At 38.7% G+C, this 25,172-nt stretch overlaps 1 protein-coding gene across 2 annotated transcripts in view; it reads right to left on the bottom strand.

Annotated features, from left to right (window-relative positions):
- MYO16 (myosin XVI) overlaps positions 1 to 25,172 on the bottom strand; it is a 297,728-nt gene that overhangs the window by 237,882 nt on the left and 34,674 nt on the right. The window contains exons 3-4 of one of the 2 annotated variants that reach the window (XM_065626752.1): positions 11,915 to 11,985; positions 10,141 to 10,197 (exon numbers count right to left, since the gene is read on the bottom strand). In XM_065626752.1, the coding sequence (XP_065482824.1) occupies positions 10,141 to 10,197; positions 11,915 to 11,985 (128 nt within the window). Of the gene's footprint in view, positions 1 to 10,053; positions 10,198 to 11,914; positions 11,986 to 25,172 lie in introns of both variants that reach the window. The other variant, XM_065626751.1, reaches the window with a different exon arrangement.

Consider the following 25,172-nt stretch of genomic DNA (forward strand, 5'->3'; position numbering starts at 1 on the left):
GGATTGTAATATTAGAATGGATCTCCTGAGGCATTGCTTTGATAACACAGGTGAACACGTAACGTATAATCTCATTCACAACTTTAAGATCAATTTTAAAGCCAATTTGGTTTGGGGGCTTTTTTTGTTCCCTATTATTCTGCATGAAATGCTCTTTTCCAACCTATGTCTCCTAACATTCAGAAAAGTTATTTTAATTTCTGTTAAGTTTTTTCCTGGACATTTTATAATCATTTGCTTTCATGCCAGTAGTAGCTTCAAACTTCAGTAGCTCTTTTTACCTCCTCCTCTACCCTGATTTATTTACATGAATTTTTACAACCTCCCTGGTTTTGGGTTTGTGTTTGTTTGTTTTAAGTGAAACATATTATTTTTAGGCTTTCTATTCCCCTGTTTATCTTCTCAGTTTTCCTTGGTACAATTTACCATTCTTGAAAATGGCTGTATATAGTTACCTGCAGGCTGTCATTCCTTGTAGTGTGGCACAAACACTTCTCCCTTTCTGCTGGTAACATCTTCATTCTGATAAATCCAAGAATCTCTTTCCCCTATTGGCAGCTACATATTTGTAGCATATGATTATATGCTTGACTAAAGCTCCCAGGTCTTTTTCCTTATTTCTGATTATTCCTGAGCATATCACAGAAATGCCTGTTACTCATAACATAAATGTGTACACTTAAATTTCAACCCATTTTTATTACTAAAATCCTGAAAGATACCCTGTCCTTTCTGCATGACATTCTAATCCTCAGCTAAATTGCCAAGCCTTGTCATCAGCATATTTCACTACCATACTCTTATTTTTCATCCCAAAGTTATCACTGAAAACTAAATAAAATAGCATTGTGAGACCAATCCTAAAGAAACCCCAGTACTCCCATACTTTCTGTCTTCACAGCTAGGCTGTTGTCTTTTTGCTACCAAGTGCTTGACTACAAGGCAGCTTTTCATGTCTCTCATTTAGCTAACAGTTCTCCTCATACTCCCTAGACAGTCCATAAGAGGGACTCACAAGGTAATTGTGTCACTGATTCAAGCAGGGGCCACCTGGCATAAACAATGAATCTCACCCACTACAAATATCCCCCAGTGGTGGAACACTCCCAGACTATCTCCTTCATAGCACAAAACTATGTTTACTGAAGATCAAAAGCCAGATGTTGATTTTCATTATCTTGTCATTCCTTCATCCTCTTTTGCTGAGGATCAAGAGAATTACAGTAAAGCTGATCCAAAATTTTCCATCTTTGTTCATGTAGCCCATCTCTTGGCATAGTTGTCCTGATGTGCTCCAGCCCAAAATTGGGGTGCTATTTTTCCCACCAGGTCTAACTCTCTTTTACCTCTAGGAATTTTTATTTTCTGGAAACACTCGGATGCTAAGGACATCAAATACATAGCAATGTTGACTGCTAGCACTGGTGTGTAAGTCTCCTCCCAACCCCAAATGTTTTCCAAAATCAAAATCCAGGTACTTTCTGCCATCACCTGGATGTGGGGTGTGTGTGCATGTAGATTTTTTGGTTTTGTTGTTTAAAATCACATCTCCTCTTAGAATCATTCCTTATTCCCATCTGTGAAATATATTAAAGAACAGCCAGGCACCCAACTCACAGTCCAGGTTAACAACCTCTAATTTTTACTGGCAACTAAATCTCTTGCTTATTGTTCACATCCTCTTTCCCCTTCTTTAATAAGATAAATCTTCTAAGTTCTGTCCTCTTCTTGTAAATATGCTATATGCTGTACCATCTGAAACTAGCATTGAGTAGTGTTACTGTTAGCCAGTTTCTACCATTCATGATGTTTCTACTAGAAAGCAGTCCTTTTCTTTGTGAGGTCTTGGCCAGAAAGATTCAATTCTCCCACTGTTGTCCACAGAGTTCTCGGTGATTTCTAGGCATCCAATAAGCATTTACAGACCCTTCAGCAAAATCACTTTCTTATGTATGAAGATAGGTTTTACTTTCTGTGGCTACTTCATGTGTAAAAAGGCTCCGATTCATCCCATGATTTAGCATTCTTTGTACTGTGAAATGCAAATTCTGTTTCACTGGTTATCTCTTCTGTCAATGGAAGCTTTTGATGCTTTTTCTTTTCTCTTTATGTTATCCTCATTTCTTTACTAGGCTATCTCATTACCCTCATGATAGCACTCAAAGGCAAAATGCTTTCCAAAGCTGCTATATGCAGTTAGGTTCCTGTTCTTATCTCTCCTTGGACCACCTTTAGTGCTGCACCACTAGGCTAGCTTCATCCTTTTTTCCCAGTCTTAAAGTAGAAAGACTAATATTTCTGTAGTTTCCCCCGAGTGTTGCCATCTGGTGTTCAGCAACTCATTAAGAACCTTCACCTAGATTAGTTCTATCCTAGCTCAGTCAGCAATGATGAAAGGCTATAAACCAGTAGGACACACTCTCTGGAAGGTCCCTCCTGCACTCACTGCACATCCAGCCGCCTCTGCAAACTGCAGGTGAAGAAGACATATTCAAATAGAAACTCACAGCTGCCATATAAAAGACTTCTATTTAAAGTTTCTTAAAACTACTAGATATTGATAACTCTCTCTATAAAGTGAGAAGAATCATTTTACTTTTAGGCCACATGTCCCTTTATACTTTACACTGTTATCCACTGTCCCCTCCTGACCCCTAACTGCCCTTTACTGCTTCCTCTTTTACGGTCTCAAAGGAGAAAATCATATTGAGCAAGATTGAGTGGGAGCACAGAATTACTTTCTTTGAGGAAGAAATTGTTTATTCTGCTTTAATTTCTTCCAAAACTCTGAAAGATAAAGATCTTTTATTAAATTCTAAAGCTAATGACATCTTGATCTTTCATCTTTGCTTGCTAAAACAGTCTGATGCAGCTGCAAAGAACAAGGGCAAAATAACTATGCAACTGCTCTCTGATTTACATGACTTCAGATACGTGCCATACCGAGTGTATGGGGAAGGGGAAAAGGGAGTTACAGCTCCATAAGACCTCCTTTCTACTCCTACCGGTAAATCTGTTCATATAAAGTTTTTTCCAGTAAAACTATATCAGATTTTGGAAAAGGGATTTTACATTAAAATTAAAAGTAGGTATTTTATAGAAAATATAAAAGAGTTTATCAGAAGAAGTTGGGGCTAAACCAGGAAACGTTGAAATAACTAATAAGTTCCATAAGCGAAGAAGCAGTCAAATTTAAAACATTCAACTAATACTAGTACTGGATTCAAATCTGACTAACTGAATGCATTCAGGTTTTATCCTGTCAGCCAAAATGCAGCACTGCATGTGGAAGGCTTTTAAATAAGTGTTTCCAAAAGCCCTGTGCAAAAATATAATCCCACCAGGCTTCACAAGCTGAAGAGCATCAAGGAAGTTCATGGTGCTTGGATAGATGACATTCAAGCATACTCAGTAAAAAAAAATCAGAGGATGATGTCCTGCCACCCCAAAAGCCCAGCACTTCACTTAAGGTGCTGGGCTTCTGGATGAGAGCTATGAAAGGCTACATGGCATTTACTTGACCCTGTGTTTTGTGAGAGAGCGGAATTGTTCAGATGGCTGAGTATGAACTTGCATAATCATATTATGTTTAATGGCATATTCTCTGCAGTTTGTTCTGTATTCTTTCCATTATGCAGCATGTAATGACCTTTTTGTAGAATCATTGTTTCAATACGGAGAAAGCTAAATTTCCATAATAGCTTAATTCTACTGATTGCTTGATTTGCACTAAAAATCCAAATAACTCTTCAGTACTCCGATGAGTGAGAGGATTTAGAAATAAAACCAACAATTTAGAACTTGCAAATTTAAATTATTTCTTATCACACTAAGACGAGGACAAATAGGCAAGTATAGAGAATCTCTGCCGTGTCAAGACAACCTCATATACCTTTGGTGTCGACAAGAATACAGACATAGCTGTACTTCTTCCACATAAATGAGATTTTTGCTTAGCACTCAGTTTGCAGTGTGACAAAAACTGCCTCCATCCACATGTCTAATATACAACTTCACCAGATTCTCCAACACATGGCCTGTGAGGCATAGGATACCTCAAGCACAAGCTAAGGAAGCAGAAACCACTATCTATCCTTACAGGGCCTTAAACATTAGTTTTCTAGTATCTTGGCTCCTTGTAATGAGATAGACTGTGAAATCCACCTTTCATCCCATCTCTTCTCTAGTAAGCTCTACAGTCCACATACTCTGTTATTTGTTTTTGTTGTGGTAGCCTAGAAGACCCAGAACCTCCTGGGAACACCATTTTTGCACCAAAATCCTTCTCAATATCTCTGGCAACAATCTGAGAGCCCAAGAAAATAAGGACAAAGGAAGACAGAAGTTTCTAGATACCACAGATATCCTAATGATCACAAGGACTTCACGGAGTACGTCACAGACCTTCACTTTGAGCAACTGCCAGGCTATGAGAAGACAGAGCAGGAACAGGCACAGTTGATAAAGATAAGAGAAAGCTACATGGTTTATAAGCAAAAAATAAAATTCAAGCCCCAAGCTGGAACTGCAGCACTGGGCTTGATCGCTCTTTCCACATTTTACCAGCATGAACATTTCATTTTGGCTAAAATGTTTATGCAGCATTTCTTGGTACTTTTTCACTTTCTTCTACCAAATATTGTTCTAAGTACAGTCTAGCTCTCAGTGAGAAAGTCACCCTGAAGATACTTAATCCTCTCTGAAATTACATCCTGTCAACCTAGCTAAAAAAATACAGCATGAATGTAATATTGTTTTGAATTTCAGTCCAACAAAGTTGACTCCCATTAATTTAAGTGAATTAGTTGGGTCCAACACTTTTAAAAGTAACTCTAAAATCACAAAAAACTTCAGAGATGGCCTGTCAATGTTACACAAAACCAAATCGTATACTAAACTTTTTTTTTTCCCCCAAATCTCTCTATATGAAATAGAGGTCTATACTGTGTCATTATCATTTCTGTAAAAATTATGCCAGAACCGATGAACTATTAAGTAATAATATATTAAGGTTTTCTCTTCAAAAGACAAATAATATTTCAGTCTTACCGCAAGTCTCTGTTATTCTCTGTAGTCCTCCTACTTGATTTTTAATGTACCATTAATGTCATGTCATATGGTTTATTTTCATGGCATAAAGAATTATGGAGAGGTGGATTAGCAAATCTGGATTACACATACAGTGGACAGTATCATACTGTTCAAACACTCTAACACTGCTCAGCTACTGTAAAGCCAAAAAATTATTTGAGCAGAACCCCTTTTTGCACACTGCTGAGCACAGATTTTCCTAAGTTCTTAAAAAAAGGATAGAGAAAAAAATATTCAGTGTCATTTTTTTTAGCACTTGTACTTGGTATCCTATGCCAGAATTGCGTTTTGTGCTTCAGTTCCAGGTTCCAAAAAGCACATGATGAAACACATTTAATTGGTTGGCAGACAATAGTTACATTCGCTTTTCCTAGTAAGGTCAGTAAAAAAGAATATATTAAGAATGTCTTTCTACTCCCCAGTTTTTTAATCTATATGTAAAAATTCCTGGGGATGTAGTACTGCTCTCTGTCATTGCAGTAAATTTACTGCTAAGTTTATTACAGTAATGCCTTTGGGTCAATGGAAGAATAAATCTCCACTGTGCAAACTGCTGTACAAACAATAGAATACTCTACCTCCCTAGTTTCATTTGCCAAGATCTCCATTACAGATGGTGAAAACATTACATTCATGTTGCCTACTGAAAGGTGCCTCCTGATGATGCTAAAATAAAGTGGATTACACTATAAAAATGCATTTTCACCTGCTTGCTTTTTCTCTGCTGCTCTCAGCCTTAAGTCAGTCAAAATACAATGCCTCAATGTGCCCAGAGATGATAGAACAGGAACAAACCCCAACTGGACAGAACTGCTGCCAGCATTTCCCATCCTGAGCCTTCAAGAGGCAGCGAGGCAAGACAGAGCAGATACTTCCAATAAATCTGGTTGCTTTTCATACTCCTTGGGAGATTTCATGTGCGCACAAATGTGTATAAGCCTACATATCCTTGTTCTTAAATGAAAGGCACTTCAGCACCCTCCTCAACCTGCTACAGGAATCTCCGTCATACAACGTCCATAGAAAGAGTCTCGTATCCCAGGAGAAAAACACCCAACACTGATGCAGTCAAGACACAATTGATGAATCTGACCTTTACCACTTGATTTACATGTACGGCAACCAGACCTCTACTGATTACCTTTGATCTCTACTCTTTCTCATATGTTAGCAGCTGCCTTGGGGGCAAATTCACCATTGTCTGACTATTTAGCAGACATGGGTTATATTTCTTGGCTGTATTGGCAAATGCTACTCCCCCTGCCCCGCCTCATGACAGTTACAAAATGGAGAAGACATAAATATGTTCCCTGAAAAGCTATACCACTTGAGGTAAAATGTTGGGATGGAAATAAATAGCTTCAATAATTTCCTTCTGCGTGTATTCCAAAAACACTGCCTACAATTCCAATAGTCTTCCAACAGGACACCGTAGCAGATTGTCATATTTCAAACAGCTACATGCACTCCTGGCTCTCCGTGAAAGACATTTCAGCTAACGAGCTTCACTCTTGTCTTCGCTACCTACCAGAGCACAGAAAGGGCGAGTTACCACAGCCAAGTTGATGAATGACAAGTCACTATCATGTCTGAGCCAGCAAAACATGAAGACCACCAAAAGCGGGATAAAATCAGAAAGTGAGCATGCTTAATTAAGTCTTCATTAATAGACTTCTGGGATCGACATATACCCTACATTCCTTTTTGTCTGTTTTTCCTTCAGGAAACATTTTGAAGTCCCCACTCAAGGAAATTTCCATTGGCCTCTATGACAGTTTTCCAGGAATCAGAGTTCGCAGATGTCTAAAGTAAAGGATGTTAGTTACCTTTTAGCTCATGTCTTTAAAACAGATAATATGGCCTTGTCTATGTTGTCAAGTAATCCAGAAGAAATACATATCTAAAAGTAAGTCATGACAGTACATGAAGTGTTATTTTCTCTTCCAACTAAAAATTGTGGCATAATAGAAGCTGTCTGTAGCTCATATTAGCATTATCCAGGCTCACGCTACACATTAGACATGGCCCATGAAACAATCTAACCTCAAGGCAAAGTAATTCCTAGTATCAAATGCTCACACAAAGACAGTTCGGAGTTGTGAAAAATACTTCCCTCCAACCTCAATTTCCATCTTCACTTTGTCAAATGTTATTAAAGACAGCATTAATGTCATGGTTCAAAAACTATTGCTTACCTAAGAATATTTTCCTTTCTCTGCCACAATATTTATTATTGCCACTCCAGAAGGGAGAGCATAAAGTTCTAATTGACATAGTGAGGGAAATTCTGCCTTAAAAAGTGCTGACTGCCTAGAATGTGGGCATTGCAAATAATATAAACAATTCAAACACTACCTGCAAAAATCTATATGGATGTACCCCTAATTACTGAAACTTTAATATGTCAGATGATCTAGTTATTGCAATCTATCAGAAGTTACTTAGAACCTGCAGAAGAAGACAGCTTGTAATAAACAGGGACTAAATCAAACAACATTCAAATGCTGGGGGCTGAAAAATAATTTTGAATATAACTCTGAGTAGAAATATTTGATGAGGTTTTATTAGATTGGGTTTCTTACAAAAACAGGCAGTGGAAATTTTAGAAGTGCCCTGTATAACCTAAGCTGTTCTTATTAATGTCAACAGCACTACGGTATTCAGTATTTGTGAAAATTCCCCACATTACAAGACTTTCCCACAATACAGGAGTTTTTATAGATGAGCTTCTCTGTTCTAATTGTTTATCAGTTTAGAAGTACACACAGAATCCAAAGGATACACAGGCTTCAAAAATATATACATTGAACAGATCGAGCTAAAACAAGAGATAAAATATCACCTTTTGAAAACCTTATCCTTTACTTGCCAAGAGTAGTGACAATGTTTAGAATGGGATAGTCCTACCAAACTTATCTGATAATTGTGGTTAGGTAAGCAATATTATTTTAAGCACTGAGAAATCCAGATTTATACACATTGCATTGTACATTTACTGAACAATTGTAGTTGTAATAGAAAAGCTGAGAAAAGAACATTCCAAGGATGACAAAAGCTGTATCTCTACTATTAAATCAAACGGACCCAGGAAAACTCTAGGCATTGAAGCCAGCTAGCATGGAAGAGACCTTGTCTAATCCAGTTTAATCCTAGCCTCTACAGTGTGATAGCTGGATATAAACTGTTTCGAGCTTCAAAACCATGTTGGGGAATTGTCTGGAAGGAATCTAGATGGCACATGCTAAAGTCACACCAAAGGACATCTATCTAACATTCAAATGAAATACTCTTCTGGGAGAAGACAGACATTGATCTGATTTTTCTCTAGAAGAGGAGACATTTGGACTCAAGTCCTCAAAAGCCTAAGAGGGCTCTAATCTGTATCATACTAGTTTAAAGCCCCCCTTCCCATCCCTGACTTAGTGTAGGTATACAGATCCTGAACAGGGTTCCTAGCTATTACCTTCAAGCAGAGACAGATATTTCCCTACGAGATTATCTCAGGCAGCTAACTATTTTGAAGGATGAAACATAGACTATACTCTTTTCCTCATTATTTCTTACTATCCAGCTAGACAGCTTCCCACACAAAATATTTCTGGGACTAGGACACGGTGGACAAGTTGAACATGAGCCAACAACGTGCCATCATAGCAAAGAGGGCCATAGATTTCTTGGACTGCATTGCCAGCAGGCCTAGGCACTGCTGAGAGCCCACCACTGGTGAGGTACCAGTTGCAGTCCTCCCTCAGTAACAGAGAGACATGGACATACTGGAGTGAGTGCTGCAAAGGGGCTACAAAGATGATGAAGGGACTGGAGCATCTGTTTTACAATGAGAGGTTGAGGGAGTTGGCATTCTTCAGTCTTGAGAAGGCTCAGGCGGGTCTTACCAAAGTGTGTAAACACCTGACGAGGGGAGCAAAGAAGATGGAGCCAGACCCTTCTCGGTCATGCTCAGTGAAAGGAAAAAAGAAAATAGGCACAAACTGCAACACAGAAAATTCTGTTTAAACCTAACAATAACTTTTTCTGTGCAGGTTGCCCAGCAAGGTGGTAGACTTTCCATCCTTGGAGATATGGTCCTGGGCAAGTTGCTGTAGCTGGCTCATGTCTGAGCAGGGGGGATTGGACTAGACAATCTCCCAAAGTCATTTAATGGAAGTTATCAAGTATACAATCTTTAAAAATATTTCTTCCTTCATTTTACCTGTAACATTGAAATGCCATTATAAGTACACTAAGAAATGTTGACCTACTTGCAATGACCTATTAAAAACATACACATTTTAAAATTACACAAACAGACTGGAAAACCATAAGTCAGACTGTAAACTGCTTCGGCACTACTGTTTTAAAGAGTGGTATAAAATGAACTGGGAAAAGAGCTGCTTCAACATCTTGGTGTGAAACTAGAGGCTGTGATCCTAGGAATGGAAGCACATGAACAAAGATGTTCTCTACACTATTACTACATTGGGTAAACTCTGCTTCAAAAAGCTAAAGTTGTATAGATAAATATTAAATTTGCCTCATTTTGACAATGTCCACAAACACTTCTTTATGAATGAGTGTAATTGAGTGAATACGTGGTTTTTAAAAGGAGTTTTTGATAAGATTGTCTGTGAACTCAACCCTTAATAGAAAGTGACAAGGAGAAAATAAATTATCCAAATATTACATTTGGAACTGAGTGCTTATCAGTTATAAGATCCTGACCACAGGGAAGAGATAGGAGAGACTTGACATTGGTGCTTATACGGTATTCTCATTGAAGGCCTAAAAATGCTTCATTATATGCATTCTAAAAAACTTGAGCACCAAAACAAAGTTAAGAAGGAAACACATGCAATATATGCTTTCACTGATATGATTAGTAGTAATATATTGCATTCCTACAGCAGTTTCAGACCCTATTCTATTTCCTTTTCAAGCACACATGCATTGGATTGCTTTACTTACTAATAGTAGTAGCAGGACAATATCAGGATTATCACAGGCACAGGCTACATGCATTGATGTCCAAAAATCCTCATCTTGATGATTTACATTTACTCCTCTGTCAATTAGAATTTCTGCAGCAAATGCATTATCGTAGCGGGCACACTAGAAGAAAGAAGAGCAGATGAGAGATGGTGTTTTACTCAGTGTACAACTGAATTTATTACATACAATTTTTGCTCCATTTAACATTTAGATTGAGCAGATGACACACTGTAGTTAAACTAACGTGTTTGTAGGGGACAACAGCTGATGAATCTATAAAAATAGTTTTGTGGAGACTACAAGTTTCATTTACATGATTCACAGAACCCCTCATTCCTTGTGAAAAAGCACTGTATGAAATCTGCTGAAATCTGCTGAAATCTACAGTAAAGATGAAGTTTTCTTTCTGTTCATTATTGTCATTTCGAATCAGTGCACAGGCATCAGTGCATGATTATCACACCACAACTAACAGCATTTGCATATATGCACACCCGAATGTACACATATCTGCAGTTAAAAAGTGGGCATCAGCTGAACTAGATAGAGCAGCCTAAAATCCCTAAAGATGAATCTTCTTTCTTCTGTTTTAAAATGGCAGGGAGACAGATGTCACATCAGTCACACTGAAGATACAGATTGTCTCCTAGGGCTTTCAGTGCAGGATAAGATTTGGGATGCCTCAATTTGGGAAATCCCGAAGATAACATCTCGCATGGGTTGCATTTTTAAAGAGTGTGTGAGCACCTTTGCAGCAAGCAAATATTTGGAGGAGAGAAAAGAGAACTCAAATTTTCTCTGTTCCAGATCATTACTGCACCCCCCCCTTACTTAGGTCTCTATTTCCCAAAGCCCTTGGTAAGCAGCATGGCCATAGAAGATGAAAAACAGATTAATTCCACAAGGCAAATGCTACACCTTGCAAGAGCCTGGTCGTAGGCATGTTGAAGTCCAGTAATATTAAGGGATTCTTTTATTGGTCAAGAAATTCTTCTATTTTGTGTACATATTATGAGAAACTCAACCCAACTATTCTAAAATGAAACACTCTGTCAGCAGACTTTTCACTAGATCCGTTACGCCCTTTTATATGTTAAGTCACATTTATTTTAACAGCAACAAAATTGGATCCAAATATCTTAAAATAGTTTCACATCAAATAGAAAGCCTGTCTGCAATTGAAGCATCACAGACCAAAATAAAGGATCATAAGACTTAGGAATTTATGATAAGTTTTGCCATTGGCTTCAGCAAAGCCAAAATTTTACCCCTGCAGTATTTCCTTTCTGTCTGCCTGTCACTCTTTCCTCCAAATGCTCTTAGATCTTGTTTCTCTTTTGGTCATAGTATACAAACTCTTTTCCTTCTATCTTTCAGATACTTAATCTAAATTTCTATGCAAATAATGATAAACTAAATGCAGATAAATATCCACAGGTACGAAATTGGTGCACGAAAATATGCACAAAGCCAAAAGAAAAGTGTTACATCATGGCGTTTTTCACACAGGGTCTGTGAATCTCTGAATCATATAATTCTATCTTTGGAATATAGCGATATTTCCTTTGTTCTTTCCTACTGCATGGATAATTTATAAATAAAACAGTTCTACTCTTTTAGTTACCAGTTCTATGACATGATCCATTCTTTCGTAAGCAATTTGAAAATGACCATTTATTTCACACACATAGCTGGATGCAATCATAATCACTGTGAAGGGCAGTGTAGATAAAAAATTATGGCTAAGCCTTTCTTTTTGTTATTATGCCCAATCTGCTACTCAGTATCCCACCATATTTATCCACAGTCACTAACACTAATCTTCAATCACTCTTACCAGATGGAGCAAGGAGCCTCCTGAGGAAACCAGCGTATGAGGGTCGGCACCATCCTTCAATAGCCGTAGCACTGAAATATCAAAGAAAGGAGGAACAAGAATTAATGCAGCAATACACCTAATTCTGAGCCGTTAATAGGCTGATTCTTCGTCATCTTCATTAAGAGATTCAATAATATACGCAAACCTCTCAGATAACATTTGCAAAACCACCACATCAGCATTTCCCATCTCATCTATTTTAATGGCTAAGCCTGGAAGCAAAGGACCTTTGATAATGATGTTAAATACGAACAGTATCAAGGACTTCTCAAGCAGACAGATGAGCATGTCAGTTCTGTCCATAGGAGAGGGGAGGGGACAGCTGGAGGAGAGACCCTGTCTGAAGGTCACAATCACCTGATTAGCACATTTGGGAGCAAAATCACAGTCAACTGGTTTTATTTTACTTTGCAGAGTTCCCATGAGATTTGTTGGCTTTTCCAGTAAATAATTGAAACTAGTGATCATAAGTTATATCACTTGAAATTAATCATTATACCAAAGCTGAACAGTCTGCACTCAATTTAACCTTTCCAGTGCATTGTCAGGTCACTGATGCAGCATAATTCTTAAAATGATATTTGGAGTCAAACTCCACTACCAGTTACATGTATCAAACCCCTTTGAAACGAAAACAGGCTAATAAACGCAAGCAAAACAACAACCCTTCATATTGGTGCTCACTCAAGTGTGGAAATTCAGCACATTTTCCCCATGGTCTTTATTGCCTTTATAACCTTTTCACTTGGAATCAAAGCATTGACTAACTCATGCTACCAGTGTTCATTTCTGGAACAGAACTGCACAGTAACAATGCCAGATATTATCAGGGGACTCCACACTGGCATCGTAACCCTCTCTTCACTAAATTGGTATGAAGAACCCTTTTAAAAGGCCTCCTTCCAGGGGAATAACTGCCAATAATGTTTCCTGTGTGGGAACACAGCTGGTTCTTCCTCCATCATCTGGAAGTTCCTGGTTTTAATTCCTAGTTAAGATTCCTGGATGGAGCTGTGCAAAGGTCTGTAAAGAAATGTTAAGTTCTGAGTATCTCAAAATCTGTTCCAGTGCAGTGTCTGTCCTACAGGAAGGCCATAAATTTGTCTCAAGGCTCTTCCAACTTCTGTGAATTTGTCAAGAGACTCATGCACATCATCTCCTTACCCATGCATTTTTTTGGTTTTCTTTCTCCCTAGAATATCTTGCAACTCCAATTTCACTGTACATTTAAACTTCTTACAGCATTCGAGTATTCAGTTAACCTATTTGAAAGGAGTCAGTTTTCTTTTCAAATATTGTCAATATACACAGGCAATGTTTTCTGTGTGTTGAATTATTTTTGACGAGGTGCTCTAGAAAAATTCAGCCTAAGAAAGAAAATTTGGCTAAATGGTTGCAAGCCTGTAAAATTAAACTGAAAGACTGGGTGTTATTGTTACTAAATACTTCACACATAGTAAACACATTGATATATTAGACAAATATTTGTAATAGTTATACAAATCCATTTAATCTTTTGCTCTTTTTTAAACTTTGAAAATCAAACATCAATCCAAACCATTGTATAAATTCATACTCTGTGAATAGGTTAATGGTATCTATTTCACCTCACCAAAGGTTTTGCGTCATTTAATATCTATAACTGTAAAAGACTTTTATGTTCTAGCAAATGACCCTTTGAAAGTTAAGAGTTACTGTTGTCCCCAGCATGACCACCAAAAGTAGAAGTGGAACATTAAGTAACATGGAATAAATCAACTGGACACAACTGCCAAGCAAGATGAAAAGCACTGAACCAGAGTGGGAGGGAAGAGAAATATTTACAAATTTTCATAACCTTGAGAAAAATGGATTAATGACAAAACCCAAAGTATTTCTTTCTGTTCTCAGATCTACAAATCCAATACTCAAGTACACAATCGTCCTCATCCAGACAGTGAGCATTCAAAATAAAGGTTCAAAGTTAAGTTCCTTCCTCCTCTCAATTCATAAATTGTTGACCGCATATGGAGACGCTTCCTATACCTCAGGCTTTAGTGAGTAAATACCTTCTTGTAAATCCTCCATGCTTAAATACGTGTGCAACTACATCCTTCTCAAGAGTTAATATTTCAGTGTTTTTATGTTATGCCATTTCTTTAGCAGACCAGAAAATACGAATTCTGGATCACAGAAGATTTCTTAAGGCTCCGAAAGTAACTGAATTCTGCCAATCCCATCAGGATTTCACCGGAACAAATTTATACTACAAGTTGTTCCCTGTCCTCCATCCCTGATTTTCAGGGGGAGAAAGAAAAAGGAAAAGGAAAAGGAAAAGGAAAAGGAAAAGGAAAAGGAAAAGAAAAAGAAAAAGAAAAAGAAAAAGAAAAAGAAAAAGAAAAAGAAAAAGAAAAAGAAAAAGAAAAAGAAAAAGAAAAAGAAAAAGAAAAAGAAAAAGAAAAAGAAAAAGAAAAAGAAAAAGAAGAAAAAGAAAAAGAAAAAGAAAAAGAAAAAGAAAAAGAAAAAGAAGAAAAAGAAAAAGAAGAAAAAGAAAAAGAAGAAAAAGAAAAAGAAGAAAAAGAAAAAGAAGAAAAAGAAAAAGAAGAAAAAGAAAAAGAAGAAAAAGAAAAAGAAGAAAAAGAAAAAGAAGAAAAAGAAAAAGAAGAAAAAGAAAAAGAAAAAGATTCCACCCATTTCAGTTTCTCAGCCACTTAATATAGTGCTTTTACGTAGCATTCTTTCTTATGGAATCCGTGTGTAGGTAAAAAAATGCAAACTATGGCTTGGTTCCACCTGCATTGACGGTCTTATTTGCAAATATGGGAATTAAGGCAGATAGTCCTTTAAAGTGTAATTTGCAGAAATTATTAAGCTGCCATAATTCTGTTCTCAAGGAGGCTTTAGATGACATTGATGAGAGTATATAACCCTTCAAAAGTGCTGTCTTCATGGTGCATTCTCACGGACTGCACTGCTGTCAAAAGAAGGAGGGCATGTTGTCCACTGCATGGCCCTCTCTTCCCTTGTGCCAGCTCTCCCCACCTACCCAGCTGCACATTCAACTGGACCAGGAAGTTGTTGGTTTAGTTGTTTCTTTTTTCTTTCTCCTGGCAGGGTTAGTTTTTGGGCCCATGAGTGTAGCTGGCTGCACAGCTCCATAAGGAGCAGCACAGAGGACACCAATACACATGTCATGTGGACACAGAAGAATAACGCTGCATTTTGGTGGCAGAAGTCTTACATTGACTAAGGCCGATAATGAAATAACATCCTCAGTCTGTGTTTCTACAAGATGGGATAAGCCAATTAAGGAGTCAATCAGAAGGGTCTGTTCCCTTCCCCCATTCACAAAAGGACTTACAGAACATTTACCTGTGGCTACTTCTGCATCTGGGAATGAACTCCAATGGCACAAAATAACCCCAGCAAAAATAAAATGCAGAGTTTCTTGTTGGGTCATCGAGATGAACTCCATCATTAAGAGTTTTGAGATCACTAGAACTGGCTTTTAGGTAGATCCTTCTATTCAAAGACAGAGGATAAAGATCCCTTGATTTGGCAGAAGAAGGACAGAGAGGAAGGTCAGAGGGTTGGGAAACTGCATTTCTAAAAACATTCCACAATAATTTCATCTGGAGCCTAAAATGACCGAGTGACAGAAAGAGCCTGTGGCTACTTGGGTACAGAACATATGGACAATTTATTGAATCTCTTCCTTCCGTCATACCCCAAAAATCTTGGTTCTCATAGAGAAGTTATACAAAAGGAAGCAATGCCTTTCCAGATCAATTTAGCAACACCTTGCTGATGAAACCAATAGATGACAGACTATTTCTTGATCTAAGACTGAAATTCATAAGAATGAATGTCTTTGCTTTGCTTACCCCCCAACACCCCGCCAGCAGAAACACAGACGAAGATTACAGCACAGGATTAATATGAAAACTGTGATCTTAAAGTAGAATATTAAATAATTATGACCATAAACAAATGACCGAGTCACATACAAAATAGGGTAAGTGGATAATAGTTCAATAGTTCTTTTCTTTATCTGGTTTATTTTTTCTCATTATTGCATGTGGCTTAATCAGTTCTTCTGGAAATTCATGTCACAAAGACTGGGCAAGAGTCTTTGATCTGAATCAGGTTTATGTGCTGCATTCCTCTGCATATAAAAGCAAGTAAAAAACATTTCTCTTTCCTTGAATTCATCGCCCTCCCCGGCTAAATAAATAAATACATTTCCTGTCCCTACTATGCAATTCACTTAGGTCATTCAGGTAAGACTTTACTAGTCAGTAGGAAAATCTTCATCTTATGTTCCTTTTTTCCTTTTAATAGAACTACTCTAGTTACTGCTAGTAATTTGGGATGAATCATCCTAATGAGGCCAGAAAGTCACAGAAAACTATATTCTAGAAATGTTATATATCTCTTAATTAATGTAATTTTTAAGAAAGTGTTTACAAGACTTTGTTTTAAAATTTTTTTATTTGTAATCTTTCGTGGAAGAGAAGTCTTCAGATAAGATGAGGAGTCTGAAAACAGGCTTTAAGACAGGAAACTGATATCTCTTGAGAAAAACCTGAGAGCAAAATTTTCAGTAAACCCTCAAGCCCATCCTTTGTGTGTCTGAACAGGTCCATCTCTATGTCTTTTAGATCTGACACACAAAATTATCAACTACCTAGAGCAGAATTTCACACCTAATTTCATATCTAATAAAAGTGTTTAGGAAAGCACTGAAGTTGTAAAGTCTCAGCAGCAAAGAAAGATAAAAATCAAGGTAGCTTTTTACATACGCCTGATGTTACAATTTTAACTAAATTATTCCTGTGAGCTGAACACCTTTCCACACTCCATTGGCTGTATTGACTAGATTACGAGTTATTATGTAGCCTTATAACCCAGTTACCAGCCACAGGTCTTGTACTAATTTCGCACATGGAATAGGGCTGTAAGGCTTACTTCATCTGGGCTTGGCTTGGCTTGCTTGAAGCTTTGTTTTGAATTTTTAAGTGTTATAGCAACTGGCTAATGACAGGAGGACAATTACCTAACAATTCTGAGTTTCGTTTAGGTTTGCAAAACTGCTGTGTAATGTGTTAAGAACCTTGATATATATACAACAATAACCAGTACTTAATGCTGTGCTGTGTTGAATAACATCTAGGTACTCTGACATGTAGAACTATCTATGAGCTTATATGCTGCAGACAAAAGGAGGACAGATCCGAAGTGACAGCAGAGCCTTGAAGATTAATTCAGAGGGCGCAGGTCTAACAGTTAACTCACCAGTGATCAGCTACCGATGATAATGCAACCTTAGGAGCTGGGCAATGTTGCATTCACAGCAAACCCAGTTTCAGTAGTAACAGAAAAGAGAAAAAGTGCCTAACATATGCAAAACTTAAATGCTGGCCATCTGCTGTGCTGGATATAGAATACCACTATATGTTGCTACTAGTCGTTCCTCTGGGGAGTAGCAGCCAGCTAGCATAAACTTTTTTCTCATTAACATCTATTTTTGTTCTCTTTATTTTAGCAGGAATAACTCTAGCTGGAAGGCTTTGCTTGTTCATTATGTGCAGAAACATGACTTAATGCAGAAGCCTAGCTAAGACTGTGCTGTTGCTAGAATGGATTATCCCATTCTCCTCCTGCCTCAGGCCACATGTTTCTGCCACTTGCCTCTTGCTGGCACAACGCAAAGATTAGTTTTCAACTAGATCAACAACCTGGGAATGTGACACTGGGTAATGGGTATGAATACAGAGAATGGGGTAGCCGCCAGTTTCACCAACAGCTGAAAGCAGTTTGGGCATAAACTGATCGCAAAATTGAACTACTAGACAACAGAAGTAATACTGTTAAGGAAGTGTCATATTTCAGGCTTGACATGAGGAAGAAATTTTTTATAGTAAGGGTGGTAACACACTGGCCCAGGTTGCCCAGAGAGGTGGCAGATGCGCCATCCCTGGAGACATTCCAGGCCAGGCTGGACAGGGCTCTGAGCAACCTGATCTGGTTGCAGATGTCCCTGCTCATTGCAGGGGGTTGGACTAGATGACCTTTGAAGGTCCCTTCCAACCCAAACTATTCTATGACATTTTCCCCTTTGCTCCCTCCATAGTCAGACCTTTGGTCCAATGCTGGCATCTTAAACTTTGTATAGATACACCACTTAAAATTCTTGCCACCTTCATGCCTCTTCAGTATTCTCTTCTTATTCTTCAGTAGTCACTATGTACTTTCATTTTGTACCAAAGATACTTAAAAGGAACCTGCTCTACAACTCAGCTGCATTTGAGAACTGATGAATGCCAGTCTCTGGTAAGTTGTTCTTAATCAGAACAGCAAATGAAATCAAGCAAGATGTCATAAATTTTCAGGTAATGCAGTCTTAGAAAAATATTTACCTTACACCTTTGCTATGACTGGTTTAAAATCAAATTTTAAAATCCAAGTACTACTGTTGGTAATTTAAACATTCTTTTACATTGTCTTGTTTACCTAACAAACACATTCACAATAGCAATACTGTTACCACATCATTACAAGTGCAATAGCTGATGCTTTCTTCAAAACAAGCTCTACCTGGTTGACAGTACTTATTCAGAGCAGTCATGCCTTTAATGGGCTTTTCAAACAACTGATTTGTAATCCTACTGCTTTTTCCATCTTTGAAATATTTCCAGCAATTACTGGCAACATCTGCCAAACTTGTCCAAATCTCATCTTCTCATTTTCTGAGGAACTCTTGGAAAGAAATTCCCACCTTTGCTGCATGAAGATTAAAGACAACAAACCATAAAGGAAACACGCACAACATTTGGGCATCTAAGTGTTATGTCATTCACAGAAGGCAGAAAAGAAGAGAGAAAAATTACTTTTTCCATACTGGCTGAATTTGCAAACATCAGCCTTGCATTTTCAAGCTGTACTGTCCACTGTTTGAACAGAACACTGCTGAGGATAGGGCTGATGCTTCCATCCTCCCTTGCAGAGGCCACATAGTTTATAATTTTTTCAGGCAGCCAGGAGTCAGATTACCATGACTTCAAAGCAACTGGGCCGTTGATTCTCTGCTGCATTTAAAAGTGTGATGTGAGTTGTCAGGCTGATTCCCGAGCTCCATTCAACACAGCGTTGCCTTTAAAAGAAACAAACCAAGCCACCAATGAAACAGACTGACAAGGGTAGTTCTACAGCTCCAGACAACACCTCTCCCAGCTTTAATCATAGAATAGTTTGGGTTGGAAAGGACCTTCAAAGGTCATCTCGTCCAAACCCCCTGCAATGAGCAGGGACATCTGCAACTAGATCAGGTTGCTCAGAGCCCCGTCCAGCCTGGCCTGGAATGTCTCCAGGGACTGGGCATCTACCACCTCTCTGGGCAACCTGGACCAGTGTTTCACCACCCTCATCGTAAAAACTTAATCTTAGGCCCAGATCAAAATACACAGTAGTTCTATCCCATGCTCTCTTTGTGGAGAAATCAGTCAGACCCCAGGCTTGGAAGCAGCTGCAGCGCTTGATTACTCCTCTGTGGGAGCAAACTTCAAGCAGCACAGGTAGACAGACAGCAAGAGAGGTCCGTTCCTTGCTGCTTAGTCCTCTGCTACTTTCCCACCAGACCCTGCACCCTCAACTAGGATACATCCATGTCCAGGTATTCAGCAACTCTGACAGCTTCCTACAAATGCACTGTCACTCTGGAGGTCGACGGCACATCCCTCCTGTTATCTGATGCACCTGGAACTGGAAAACCACATAAAAAAATTAATGGTTATGTCTCTGGGCCACATAGACACTAAGTCAAATTCCAAGGAGATCCGTGAGGAGGGTCACAGTTCCCTCAGTGGGGCAGATATTTCTGTCACTGTAGACACAGTCAGAATAATTTATAAGCTTAGGGACTACCATTATTTAATAACTGCCAAATTTAAAACAACTTCTTCAGGCACATTTGCCTTCTTTCATTTCATTTTTACACACACGAAATTTAATGCAGCCTGTGCCTCCACTGGAAAATATTAAGGCCACAAATCTAATGGGCTAAAAAACACTAGTGTGTGTCCTTACGGTGCCCGAGCACAGCGATACAAATTAACTTATGTCCTTACACAAAAGTGACAATAGGAAGCAGTTAAACGAGACACGCCTGAGTTAAGTTGTGATATGGCAGGCAAAGCATCTCTGTTTTTAAGGATCTGAGAAGACATGTATTCACATTGAAAAGCAGTCTAGACTCTGAAATCATTTCAGAGGAACAAGATTTATCAATAAGTGGGTCACATTGCCTAATAGCTACATCCTATTTCTCTCTTTTTATTTTTTTATAGGATATTTATTCTTAAAGTCTTCTTTTCTTTCTTTTTCAGTTCACAGCTTCCAACTCCTTTCTGCTTTATAGTTACTCTTTCAAATAGATGGGCCCTAATTTACATCATTTACTTGCAAATACATGCACTGATGATATCTGAAGTGATGTGGAAAAACAGCGGTGTAAATCACAGTAATTTAGAGACGATTGGAAGCAGCCATTCAGTTCTAGGGCCCAAAGATATTGCTGCAATGAGCACATCCAGGGTCACTAGGCAATGGTGGTGATCCCTTGTTTTGCCTGTGTTTTGAGTTAACTCTTCCAGAGCTATAGCTTTGGCCAAGTCATAGGGAGAAAACTGCTGTGGTAAGGTCTGTCTTACCTGTCTATAAAGCTGTGATTTTACCTCACTAAGACCTGTACATATTACAGAGCTATTGCTAAAATGATTCAACACCACTTCCCAAAATAACACATGCTTAGCTAAAACTATTGCTTCTATCATCAGAGCTGATAGCACAGCAGGGGTGTTGCCAGCATAGCTATTTCCCAGGCCAAACCAGCTGTGTCATCAAAAAATGGTAGCACAGATCTGACTGAATTCTGAATTTCTGTTAGTGAGATAAAATTACAGTAAAAACAAAGCTTTTTAAAACTTACCATAAGATGAAAACTCTAAAATTAGCCTTAGGGGAAAGTAGTTGATCATGCAGTAAACTTAAATACGGCTTTTCTCAAAGCTTTCACTCCCAACTAGCTTATGTGAGCTATTTACTTCAAGGTTAAAAAGACCCAAAAAAAGGAACCTAATATCTTAGCATTTAGGTCACCTATTGCATCCTGCATCCATGTTTTATCTGTCTCCCATGTGTGGGTTCTCCAGGAGGTCCTGACAGAGGTAACTAAAAATAGCAAGAACCTCATCAGCAGGCTACAGTTGGTTATTACAAAAGCTCACACTCTACTGGGTTCACCTTAGAAATGCATGTTAATTTGAAAGCTCTTAAAATTACTGGTGTAATTTTTAGGCTAACTTTTCTGCTAGCAACATACCCAATTGTACATAAAAGTTTCAGCTCTTTACAGTATTTCATTAAATATGTTAAATTTATTTTAGACTTTGTGACTTTCTAATCCTATAGTCATTAAATGATAAATACTAAAACACACATCAGCAAAATAACTCATTCTGTGGTCAGTAGCTTAATTTGGAAATGGCTGTCATCTCATGCTTTTCCCTAGTGTAACAGTAAAAGTTAAAGAATTTGCATACAACACAATTTTTTTTTGCTGAATAGACTGTATGCCCCTGCTGTTTCACCCGTGGTTTATGTTGATCCTATGCCAACGTTACTTAATTGGCATAAATCAAATTACTGCTGACTTATATTCCATATGAAGCAAGACTCTCTCACTATGCAGAGCAAGTTTATGCCAGTTGGTTTAGAAGCCGTGTAAGCAAGTAATTGCGATATGTATTAGAGATCTTCGAGGATAACAGGCTATTATCCTGCTTAGCAGCTGCTAAATGGTACTAATTACCAGCTGTAGACCACTGGCTGTTACATTCTGTGTGTATAGTGGAATTCCCAGGATGTTCACACGGAAGCAAACTTAAACCAGGCAGTACAGAACAAACTAGGGACATTAGCTACCCATGTGTTAATCCAAAATAGTCGTGCATGTGGCATATGAGTGACCAGAGCTACGAGGGAAATGTCTGGTTCCAGGAATATCTCACCACTTGATACATGTGGCTCAGGCAGCCCCTCTCACATGGTGCAGTCTGTGACAGTTTACATTGCCATGAGCTGGCATGGGGAGATAAACCAGCTGATGGCTAACCTTATGAAAGCTGGTTTAGCTCCCTGGTGCGTTTCAAGATGAGCACAAAGATAGGAGGACAAAAGGATAGGACAGAAGCAGAGCAGGACTGAAAGGAGAGCAACCAATGGCAACCTCAATTTTGGCTTAGTTTCAAACTATGCTAGAAACACACTTTGCAAGTGTCATTTAGCATTGTATGTATCCTTAGGCTACTGTAAAAATGATGTAAGTGGCTCCAGGATGCCTGGGTATTCCCCTTCTTTTCTTTACATGAGCCCCATCGCTGTGCAACAGGCAGGTGAATGGGTTCAGAGCTGCCACTGAATTTAACTGATGGTTTTGGGCGGTGGTTCATTCTCTCTTGGATCACTTTGCTGAACTGACTTTCCCTGCAGCAACACAATCGCTAAATCCGATACAAAGAGCATACAACGAGAGCAGTGGTAGGAACGGGTTGAGAAAAATATGAATGAAAATTTCTGAATTAGAAAGTATAGCCTTGGCATAACATCTAATGAGCACAGAGGTATATCGGCATAAACAAACATTCATATAACCTGATTCTCTCATGAAAAATGCACTGAACTCACAGAATTACCTCCCCTACCAGTGTAACTACACCCACGTGAGAGTGCAACGTACTATTTTCATTAAAACAATGTGACTGGAGTAATGCAATTCTTTTTTAGGTGAATCATGACACATACGTGGCCACTACAGGGTGTAATCAATATAATATTGCCAAACTTTTAATAAACAGACAACTATAACTACATAAACAAAAAATACAGAACTGATAAATTTAAAAAACAATATTTTAAGTGTTCCAAATAAAGATTATTGTGTGCTTCATTGGGCCAATATCACTATCTGAATGAGTTTTATGCATCAGCTAAATAGAACCTACATCTTTCTTTAATTTTATTTACACCCATCTTGCTGTATCTACTAAATCCAAGCTAATTCCTTCCCATGTTTTGTATGTATGTGTTGTAAGGAACGTTTAATGAAGAACTGTTGTTTTTACATAACTGAGGACCTGGCACCTGACCCCAGCAGGGGAGAAGGACCGAGAGACATCGGACTATGAATTCTTAATGTAAAACACAGTCTCTTCCCGGAATATATACTGATACCTGTATTTACGAGTTAATTTAGGGGGAAGTGTAGCCAAAATGCCAGGAATCCATATTGATAAGGGGAAGGGTATTGTATGCGTCGGGGTACTCTGTAAACCCTGAAGTACCCAACCAGTGGGGAACAGGGGAGGGAAATTGCAGCCGGGATTTTGGGGAGATATAAGCAGGGGCTTTTTGCCCTGTTAGGTGTGCCTACCTTTAGGTAGAACCCCTGGTCTTGCAAAATCATTATTGAAATACGCTTTGCTGAGAGATCCTGCCTGGGCCTATTATATTTGCAAAATAATTGCTTCCTACAGTGTTGCAGATACTCTGTAGGTTAATATGGCTACAATCTGATTCCCCTTAAAATAATTCGTGTTCTAATTTGACCATTAAGTAGGAAGTCCACCAGGTCACAATATACTGTCATTAATTAATAATACTTGCCCTTAACATATAAGGTAGCTCTGACATTTCTACTCACAAATAGTATCAGTCAGCCTGCTAATTTTCATTGTTCTTTTCCTCATCCACACTTCACACTCTCTTTCAGATGATTCAGCATTAGCACATCAGTTCATTAAGACATTCTAGGAGAGCAAGCCTGAAGCCAACTCCTGGACCCCAAAACCAGTACCGTGATCTTTATTGCTACCTTTCACTTAAAGAACTTATATCCAGTTTGGGTAACAACATTGGATGCTGTGTTTCTGGCCTTGGTTCCACTCACCAGGTCTGATCCTGACCCTACCCACAGGTTGTTGTCCTGGCCCAACCTTGGCCTGTCCCCACATCGATGCCTTGATGCCCGGGGCTGGGGCTGCCCCGGTGCCCCCCGGCTGCCAGAATCCTGGCTGGGGCAGTGGGACAGGCCCTGGCTTCCTGTGGCGCAACCCGCAGGGAGCAGTTGGCCCTCATGGTGCCCTTACAGCATTTACCTGCATTTAATTAAGTTCAAACAATCACCTCCAGAAAGATTTCCAATCTCGTCCACACTTCCATAGATTTCATGAGGGCAGAATCACGTCTCTGCTCTTTCACCTCGGCACTTTGAAAATCCATATAATCAAGTTTCTGTGACTAAAATCCTTTTTATCTATATAGATAATTTTTACATTAAAATTTGCGTGCTGTGAAATATGTTCTGGTTGAGGTACATTCTGCTGTACAGGAAATTTCAATCTATCAACACACTTCAGTCTATTGATACCAGTAATCTTTTTCAGATATCTCAGAGATGGTAAAGAGATGTGGAGAACACTGTACACACATGTAGCCATTCCCCTCTTCACATTTACAGTTTTAAAATGGAGAGAAGTTGGAGTTGTGTGTATACATGTCACACTCTTTTTTTTTTTTCAACAATATCAGCATTTAGTCACAGTCCTTTACAATTTGCCAAAATTAACTGGGAATAACATATTAAACTTTTAGTGGTTCCTTCCTACTTCACAATGCTTACCTACACCTTTCAATTTCATTTTTTTCATAATATAATGCATGAGGTTTGCAAAGCCTAATGGCTCCTTGCACATACGGACAGCACAAGACATATGCTCCTACTGAAGATGATGGAACAGGATCTGCTTTCCTTGTCAGCTCAAGGATGGATTCACCACACAGAGACACATCCAGAAAACTGAGGTTCTGGAAAGAAAAGTGTGGAGCTTCTACTCTTCACCCATCTGCTAAGCATAGCTGACTGAGAGACTGATCATTGAGGTCTGAGGAGATGACCCTGTGCTGCACAGTCAGGATCACTGAAGGAAAGCAGGATATGGGGTCCTGTTACATCAGTCTCCCATACAAACATGAAGATAAAAAACAAGCACACTGCATGGATACTTCAGTTTGGGTAACCTCTTCCCAGTATTTCCTTATACCACTATACAGCGCTTACTGCATTGCAACATGCTGGTTGCCAAGTCCTTCTACTAGCCTGCGTACTACAAACACTAAATAC

Source organism: Caloenas nicobarica, chromosome 1, assembly GCF_036013445.1.
Source record: "Caloenas nicobarica isolate bCalNic1 chromosome 1, bCalNic1.hap1, whole genome shotgun sequence".
NCBI classification, from domain to species: Eukaryota; Metazoa; Chordata; class Aves; order Columbiformes; family Columbidae; genus Caloenas; species Caloenas nicobarica.